Source organism: Nothobranchius furzeri, chromosome 3 (genome assembly GCF_043380555.1).
Source record: "Nothobranchius furzeri strain GRZ-AD chromosome 3, NfurGRZ-RIMD1, whole genome shotgun sequence".
Taxonomy (NCBI): Eukaryota; Metazoa; Chordata; class Actinopteri; order Cyprinodontiformes; family Nothobranchiidae; genus Nothobranchius; species Nothobranchius furzeri.
Genome location: NC_091743.1, coordinates 80,911,500 through 80,921,044, shown reverse-complemented (window position 1 = coordinate 80,921,044; position 9,545 = coordinate 80,911,500). Strand labels below are relative to the sequence as shown.

At 44.0% G+C, this 9,545-nt stretch overlaps 1 protein-coding gene across 1 annotated transcript; it reads left to right on the top strand.

Moving 5' to 3' along the window:
- Positions 1-4,651: 4,651 nt before the first annotated feature.
- LOC139061605 (2-iminobutanoate/2-iminopropanoate deaminase-like) lies at positions 4,652-8,629 on the top strand. The gene is made up of 3 exons (XM_070549959.1): positions 4,652-4,924; positions 5,303-5,357; positions 5,431-8,629. Exons 1-3 carry the CDS (start codon positions 4,868-4,870, stop codon positions 5,598-5,600), a joined length of 282 nt encoding a protein of 93 aa, XP_070406060.1. The 5' UTR covers positions 4,652-4,867; the 3' UTR covers positions 5,601-8,629.
- Positions 8,630-9,545: the final 916 nt, after the last annotated feature.

Below are 9,545 nucleotides of genomic sequence, written 5' to 3'. Positions count from 1 at the left end.
TCACCAGGTCTTTGATCACCTTTTCTCTCAGAACTCAGAGACAACAGTCAGAATAATATATTTGTTTTCAGGTTGTAACATAACTTTGTTTCTATGATTAGGTTTGGACTGATGTTTTTTTTTTTTTGTTACTATGATGTGTTATTTGTAGGAAATGATGGCTTTTTGTGTCATTATGCTGTGGAGATGCAGGTATCCAAGACAAACAGCTGAAAAGCTCCTTCCTTCGATGTCTTATTGAACATGAGCAAATTGTTTTTAGCCAGAGTTATGTGCTCCAGAGCCACAGGTGACATGTTCTGGGGAAAAGCTCTGACCCAAGACATGCAGAATCAGCCTCGTACTCGGGTAGGTGTAGCAACATGAATGCCTCGTTTGTGGCCCAAAGGTCACAATTCCCCAGCTAGGTCGAGCTGGGTCAAGCTGTAACTTTTGTTCCACAGATGCTCCATCACAGGAGCCGTGCAGTCTGCTAAAGCCATCTTTTATCTGTCCGCTGTTCCGTCCCAAGATGAAGGACACTTCAAGATTATTTAAAATAATATTTTTAATAAACTCTTTTTACTGTTTATTATAATCAACATAAATAATCATCATGGTTCGGTATAAATGTATTTAATTACTGAAATGACTAATTATTCTTTGGGTTAATAATTATTATTTATGATAATCAGTAATGTTGAACAGTGTGAAGAAGGTCATTTGCACATGTACACATCACGCAGAGGGACTGAATCCAGGGTAAAGTTAACTTGCTCTCACATGTTTTTGCTCCATAACAACAAGCTTTCTGACGTGTTCTGAGGTTTTGTTAAAACCAAAACTCTTCAGTTCAACTCCGGTTCTTGAACCAAGCAGATACTCTCGTGGCGACGAGAGTCTCATGAGGATAATGGGCTCGACACACGGGAGGCGACAAACGGCCACGATCAGCGAAATTTGTCGCTGTCGCTTTTATTACCTGACACACGGGAGGCGACCTGCGGCAGCGGCTAGCGGCAAAGCCGTCTACGTGTTCTTTTCAAGCCCCCACAATGCGTCTCTAAAAATGGTCCCAACCCGGAAGTAAGAGAAATTGCAGTTCCACCCTCATCCACTGGGGGCTGGTACCAGAAGCGAGCAAATCCTCATTGACTCCCATGTTAAAAATGCCAATTTCACAGCAGAAATAAACATGTTTACAGCCTGGTACCAAAACATGTTTTTTGTCTAAATGATCTAGTTTATACTCATGACAACTCTGAGGGGGGTGAATTTTTTTCTCACTCTTCTGTTTAAGTGTATTGAAAGCCTAAAATTTTGTATAATTAATGAGCATCAGACCCACGTGACCACAGAGCTAGCTCCTGGAAAGGCCTCAGTACAGCCTCGGTCTCTCCTGTAAACTGTTTCGGGATTTTGAGTCTCTGTGCTTGTGAATTCTGTTTTGGATATTATTTGTGCAATTGTTGGACAAAATGTCTTGCAGTGGTATTAATTGCACTAGAGCGTCCAAGGAGTCTCCACTTCATTTTTTTTCGGTAAGTTAAAATCTATATTCGTATTTTATGTCACTGCCGCCTTTAAACTAGCTGAGTTTACCGAAGTAGCTAGCTAACTATCAGTTTAACATGTAGCATGTACTGTTTAACCATGAAATTTAAATGTAAAATACAGTAAAATAATTAATAGGGCATATTTCGATGGGTATAAAAGGGTAAAACCCAGTGCATTTAAGATAAAAATGGGTTGAAACATGACGGAGCGCCCCGCTTGGGGGGACACTTCTGTGCTCCATTCTTTCATCCGGTAATCTCCAGTGGTCAGGCCGGGCAGCCTGACCGATGCGGCGCCTCGCTGCTGCGGGCTGACCGCTCGTGGAGCTCTCAAACTCGGAGATAGATCTGACCGGAGAAATACTGCAGCTCGGTGAGAAGTCTATAGGGCATACAGCGTTTCCCTTAAATCCCACCGCCACGCCGACAAGATCCCGAGTTTCTTTGTTTTTGTTTGCGTTGTTTACCGAAGAAGCAGCGGGAACACCAGCAAGTTTCATCAGACTCGTAAAGTTTGTTTTTGCTGGGGACCTCCTGTATTTTACCGCTCCCTCCTGCAGTCTTCCCCTATTAAAATTTAAAATGTGTAACTTTATGTCTTGGGATGAATGACTAATATTCATGTTAAACTAAAACGTTAGGTATTTAGGGGGAAAAAACAAAATAATAAACATTATACAGATGTCAAATAAATCAAACTGTAATTAAACTACATATTTTCAAAGTCTCGAATCTGGATAAAATCCAACAACATATGCTTTATAAATAAACACTACACATGGCTTTTACACACACACACACACACACATGCATGCACGCAAGCACACACACACACACACACACACACACACACACATATGCATGCACGCAAGCACATTCACTCACTCACACACACACACACACACACACACACACACACACACACACACACACACACACACACACACACACACACACACACACACACACACACACACTGATCTGGTGTACCAGTGTGTTCATGAAACCAAAGAAGTCCAATTGCCTTCTTTAAAAATCCATTTGATGTCATACTGAACAACTGTTGTATTTGATTCTAATTTTAATGATTCTGTTTCAGGTGGAAATGCTGTGTGATTCCTGTGCCATGTGGCCCATGACCTGTGTCAGCCTTGCTGAGTTCTCTGTAGCAAGGTTTTCTGGTGCTTGTGGCCGTTCCAGAGTGCACCTGATCCGGTCTAACACTTCACATCCCAGCACACGCACAAACACATGCTTGTTGATGTTTGTTGTTCATGATGTTTGTGGTTCATGGTTTACATGTTTATAGTTGTTCATCCCACGTTTTCTTGATGACTCTTAGAAATGTTTCTTCACAGGTGCAGCTGCTGGTTGCTGTTTTTATGTTGGTTTGCTAGTTGTATTAATTGTTCTCTTATTTACTTGTTTATCCTCTATCAGCAGTCTTTATTCCAGATTGGTTCAGCATTTACATGCTGATGTGGCGATACATAACCCAAACCAATACTCAAGGGGAACCTCGTACACATTAAGGCTCCTTGTCATGAGCCGGGGTGAGTACTCCTGTTCTCTTAACCATCTGCGAGTCTCTTGCCAGGAGAGGGAGTGGCCCAGCTGTTCCTGATCAGCAATCAGCTGGGTGCTTTCCTATTTAATGTCCAGAATGCCAGTTAACAGCGCCGGGTAGGAAAGGAGATCGAGCTCCGCTTATTCCTATGCCAGTGATTGATGTACCGTTTACGCGGATTTCTATGGACATTGTAGGTCCATTGGAGAGGAGTAGTTCAGGGCATAGATATATCCTAGTGGTATGTGATTATGCAACTCACACAATTCGACGCCAGAAGATTGCCTCAGTTTTGGTAGTAACCAGCCACTCGTGTTACCTCTAGTGTTCCTAGGACAGATTCATTAGCCAATGGTGACGTTTGTTGATCTGCGACGTTAGGAGAGTCTCAAAATTCAGCGCACAGATTTCACTCACAAACGCAGAAAGGTTCACAAATGAGAAGCTGTTCGTAAATGCACGTTCAGCAATTCGTATGATCTGTGAGTTTATATTACAAGTGTTCTTACAAATAATATTTGTGAACCACAGAGCGTGAACTTCAGAATTAGCGCGTGCATTTGTGGAAAATGTTGCGTGACTTATTTTTTCACATTGTATTTAAATGAGTCAAAGAGTGTGGATTTCCGAATGAACGTGTGCATTTGTGGAAAACGTTGTGTGACTTAATTCTTATGTCACTGCTTCCGCTCCAGTCGGGGTTCTTTTTCCCCCTCTCTCTCTCTCCTCTTCCTGAGGAGGATCCACTCCCTCTTTCCTATTCACTCTCTCTCTCTTTCTTTACATTTTTAACCACAGTTGTCTATTTTTTGCTCATTTTAATTTAATCATTTTCTAAATTCTTTTTTCTATTTTACATGTTTTGTTTTTGTGAAGCACCCTGTGATTTTTATCTTGAGAGGCGCTATAGAAAAGATCTTTTCTTCTCTCTCTCTCTTAATTCATGCACTTAAATATTAATGTTCAGATTTTATTGAAAAACTTGTTCTGTAATAGTTCCTTTACTATTGTGATCAAAAACATTTAATCTCAACTCTGAGGCTGCTCTGTAAATAGTTTTCAAATAAACAATACACATAGCAACTTCTGATCAAACTTAAAACAACGTATTGATGTAAACCACACCCACTTCCGGGTTAGGCCACGCCCACTCCGAGTACAGATACAGATAATTTAGATGGTTGAACAGATACAGATACAGATAGTGGTGTACTCGCTCATCCCTAATAGCCCCCCAAGGTGCTTCACATAACTATCATTCGTTCATCCATTCACACGCTGGTGGTGATGATTAGCCACAGCTGGCCTGGGGCGCGCTGGCAGGCACCACCACCACCACCACCAGTTGGCAAGGTGGGTTTAGTGTCTTGCCCAAAGACACAACAGCAGTCTCTGGAGGGAACCGGTATTGAACCTGCAACCTTCTGATTACTGGACAACCCGCTCTACCTCCTGCTGCCGTCCACAAACCCTTCAGATTATTTTGGGTTCAAATCCCAGTAAACCAGCAGGTTCTGAAATACTCACCCAGTACTAAGTTACTGAAGTGTCACGTTTTTCTCCATCTGATGTTCAGTTTGGAGTCCAGTAAAGCACCTACCTAGACGACTAAGGGCATTGACTCGCTGCCCTGTGATTGGCTGAGCAGACATGCTCACCTGATCAGTATATTTAGACCTTTAACTAAAACTCTTGTTTTGTGTCTGTGTCTCTAAGCCAAGCAGTGGTGGTTGATCGGAGCGTGTATGTATCAGGACAGCTGGGGATGGATCCGGTCAGCGGCCAGCTGGTGGGAGGCGGTGTTCAGGCCCAAACCAGACAGGTGTCATCGTCCATCTGCTGATTTCACACCCGCACACCTGAGATGTGGCTATAGTTACTTTAGTATTCTGGAAAGTAACTTTTTTAGCATGACTTTACTTTAATAACCAGTGTTAACCAGCAGCTGTGTGGTAAAACATTCTTTACAGTAAACCAATGAATGACGAGTGAATGAATGATCTAAAACAACACAACAGCTGCTCTGCACAGATGTAAAACTATCCAAACATTCAGCCGTATTAACAAAATAATCCGCTAAGTACGTAGCAGCTGCTCTGACTGTGCTTTGGCTTTAAAGTGTCATCAGGATCATGTTAGCTCTTCATGGGACAAAGTTCAAGTCCATGTGTTGCAACAGTCTGTTGTGTTTTATTCCTAGGCTCTCGTGAACATGGGGGAGATCCTCCGAATGGCTGGATGCACTTATGAGAACGGTGAGGCGATCCTCTGTGTAGAAGCCATTGTTCTGCAGATGTTCTTCATGCAGTTTACTTTTATTTCTGGCAGTTGTTAAAACCACCGTGCTTCTCGCTGACATCAATGATTTCTCAAATGTCAATGAAGTTTACAAGCAGTGTGAGTATGTTGGCTTCCCCTCTATAGATAAGAGCTGTTGTACAACCCTGACCGCTGGGTGTCAGCACAAACTAGCTATACCACAAGTCCCATTTATTTAGCATAAGGAGCCTTTAGATCTGCCCGCTTTGCCCATCTTTCCTTAGTTTACTCCATACATGTTTTTATATTCCCTACTTCTAAATAAAGTGATGTTCTGTCTGGAAGAGTTTTTATGGCTCCATGCTGATGTGAGGAGAGATCACCACATGTTGCATAAGCCAGTTAAACACCGAAACCAGAGATGATTCAATGTTACTGTAGGGTTAATGACCTAAACATAGGAATTAAAGGCTGTTGCTATCAGCTTATATTTTAATTCCTGAGATCAAACAAATTGACGAATGAGATTATATATGGATATATAAATATAATAGATATAAATTCATACACCAACTTGCTTGGTCTATGTTTAATCAAAAGATTATAATATTTATTTTTAAAGATTTAATTTAATAGCAAAGATTATTTGTTAATTCAGAAGATCTAAAGATCTTTGCCTGTTCAGTGATCAATGTACACCCACTCTGTGTTTATTTCAAGAAAGAGTCAAGTTTAAGAAGGTTAAGAAATTTATTACTAAACAATTATAAAACATGACAATTTATAAAAGACTTTGATATTAAAAAGACTGGTATTAAAAAAGCAACCCTGTGTTTGGATGAATCTAATATGAAGTGTTTGTTTGCGGGTGAATGCAATGTCTCAGAACGTGTCTGGCGCAGGTGTGTTCTCTGGAGGGCCCTCGGTCGACGCTGTAGCGTAATGGTTTATTGCTCGTTACAACTCGCAGGTGCAGTCAGAGATCAGGGTCAGCCAGTGTGGTCACAGGGTGGCATTCAACCATCCCCCTGTGGTAGGCGAGTCACCAACGTCAGGTCTAGAGGTCACTAGCACCAGCTGTAGGAGTAGGGTCAGTGATGTTGTCAGCCCCCCCCTTCGGCAGGTGGCATCCCCACCGCAAGGTACTGGGCTTCAGCTGGAGTCTCGGCGCCACCATCGACTCCCCCTTCGGCAGGTGGTGTTCCCACTCCAGTGTGCGGAGTCTCAGGTGCAGGGCCACTGCAAACTCCCCTAGGTTAATGTTGGTTTATGCTTGACGCATCCGCGAGGTTGCGTCATTTTAACAACCACGCCCCTCCACAGCGCCTCCGCACGGCCCAAAATTTCCGCACCGCGCACCTAGGAAATTTTCTAACCATGCGGACGGTCGGACGCGGAAAAACATGGCGGACTGGCAAGAACTAGTATGGCAGAGGTTCGTAAATACAGACATTTGTATGATTCAGCTCTCAAAGATCACCGTGATCAACATGTTGTTAATAATTCTTGGAGAGAAATAGCTCGCACTGTCGGAAAAGAGGAGAACGCTGTTAAAACATGCTGGAATGACATGTTGTAAACAACAGTAATTTTTACTTCTACTATGGTGTAGTGTTGGATGCATGCCGTAGAGCTCTATGCTGCCCCCTACAGTTTGGGAGAATATTAGCTCACCGCAGAGACAAGCCGCATGAACCTATAAACGCTGCAAGTTGTGAAGCGCGTTCCATCCGCGAGCCGCATCACCAAGCGGAAAGTGAATGCGTCAAGCATAAACCAAGCTTTAGGTGGTTTTCCCACCCCCGAGTGAAGCAATCTTGCTGCAGAGACGACACAGACTCTGTGGGTGTCACTGACCTTGGAGGCTGTGGATCGACTGGTCACTCCTACAGCGCCGTTGTAGTTAACAACACCTAGAGAGGGAATGACACGAACACGAAAGAGAGCCCATAGCTCAGGAACGGAGTCAAGCTTGACAGGAGAAGGCAGATGAGCTGTCGGATCAGAAAGGTACAGGATCATCCTGCTAATATCAGAGTCCTGGGACTGAAGACTGACAAGGTTGTTTTCAGAAAAGACAGGAAGAACAGACTCAAAACCATCGGACGGTCGAGAGGTGGACGCGTTAACGGCCTGAGCTCAAGTCACGACACACACACGGGGTGGGTTTGACCGAGAAGACACACTGTCAGGGAAGCCACAAGGGGTTAAAGGACCATGGGGTACCAACAGCTGCACCTTGTTTGGCAAGAGAGTCTGCAATCAGATCCTTATCAGTTCCGGGTACACGAGAAAGACCTTTGACTTCACGCCAATAGATCTGCATGTCATGTGATGTCGCCAGGGTTATCACAAGCCATGAAGAGGTCTTGATGTTTAACGGGCTTCCGGTTAGAGGTTAAGAACCCGTTAATATTCCAAGAAGGTAAGGGAGGTGGTGGAGGACCTAAACTTGGAGACGGCCACAGAAAAGGAACGCTCAGAAAGATAGGAGGAGAACCACTCCAGAGCAGTTCCTGATAGAACTGCCCAGTCTCTCAGCCTCTCCAGTAGCAGGTGATGGTCAACAGTGTCAAAAGATGCAGTCAGGTCCTGCAGGACCAGAACAGAACAGTCCCCTGCATCACTGAGTCAGAAGGTCATTAGAGACCCTAAGAAGAGCTTTTTCAGTAGAATGAGCTCTACGAAAACCTGACTGGAAGCTATCATAGATGTTATGCTCATCAAGAGCAGCTGTGAATTGTTTAGCCACAACTTTTTCTAAGATCTTGGAGATGAACGGAAGTTTAGAGATGGGTCTGAAGCTGCTATGGAGAGAGGGGTCAAGACTCGGTTTTTTTAAGAAGCGGATTGATTACAGCGTTCTTAAAGTAAGCAGGGACCTGACCAGAAACCAGAGAATAATAATTATAGAGAGCACGCTGGGACTGATGGACTGAAAAGCATTTTTAAACAAAGATGAGGGTAAGATGTCAAGGGAAATGCAGAGGTCTTCATAGAGTTAACTAGTTTGGTTAACTCAGGCAAAGAAACAGGAGCAAAGCTATCTAGGATGATGGGCCTGGTTGGAGTCGGGAGAGGCAGCGATAAGACTGAAGGAGAGATGGTAGATCTAACCTTATTGACTTTGTCCACAAAGAAAGACAGAAAGTTCTCACAGTCTGCAACAGAGTGGATGGAGGCTGTAGGAGAGGCAGGAGAGATGATACTGCTGATGGTGTTAAACAGCACCTTGGGGTTCCCTTTGCTCTGGGACATCAGGTTGGGAAAAATAGGAAACCCTTGTATCTCTGACTGCAGAGTTAAAGGATGTCAGAAGATCTTTTAGGTGCAGCAGATGGACGTGGAGATGTTTTCTTCCACAAACGCTCAGTTTTTCTGCATTGGCGCTTCAGGCTGTCATGAAACCAGGGAGTAGGGAACACTGCAGGAACTGATCTGGTTCTGACAAGACAGATGTTGTCCAGAATGGAGAGGCAGTGATCGTTAGACTGAGAAGGTAAGGAATCTGGGTCGTTATCAGAAGAACAGGGTGGATCAAAAGCAGCAGAAAAAATTCTAGCTGTGCTCTCATTAAGAAAACGAGAACTAACCATACGGCGAGCAGGAGGTGGGGACGCAGAAACTGACGAGTTAAAGAAAATGCAATGGTGATCAGAAGTAAAAACAAGGTCCAGAGTGTGCCCCCTGGTGTGTGTGGGGCCAGAAACATGATGGGTAAAGCTGAAGGAGTCCATAATGCTGGAGAAATTCATGGCAAAGTGATGGGAGGGATCATCAACGTGGATGTTAAAGTCACCAACAATCACCAGTTTGGACAGCTTCACAGTGGAGGATAGAAAGTCACTAAACTCCTGAAGAAAAGAACTGTTTGGACCAGGTGGACGATAGACCACAGCACAGTAGAACGGGTCCTTACGCCCGACTTTAATCAGCTGCATTTCAAAGGAAGAAAAGTGACCAGAGGTTGTAGAGCTACGTGGAAGATGGTCTCTGAAAACAACAGCTAGGCCTCCACCACGACCAGAACCCCCGGGGCTGGCTAAGAAAAGAATTACCACTCGGGCAGAGTTCAACCAGACCAGAATATCGTGGGCGATCGTGAACAAACGGAAGGACAAAAGAGTCTGGCGATCATAGGAGATGGTAGCAGGGACACTACTGAAGAGGATCGCAGACAGGAG

What these genes read in the sequence shown, in the direction of transcription:
- LOC139061605 (XM_070549959.1), top strand. Translation starts at nt 4,868, where the DNA reads ATGGATCCGGTCAGCGGCCAGCTGGTGGGAGGCGGTGTTCAGGCCCAA. An exon ending in TTCAGGCCCAAACCAGACAG is followed by an intron (nt 4,925 to 5,302) that starts GTGTCATCGTCC and finishes TTTTATTCCTAG; the next exon opens with GCTCTCGTGAACATGGGGGA. An exon ending in TGGATGCACTTATGAGAACG is followed by an intron (nt 5,358 to 5,430) that starts GTGAGGCGATCC and finishes TATTTCTGGCAG; the next exon opens with TTGTTAAAACCACCGTGCTT.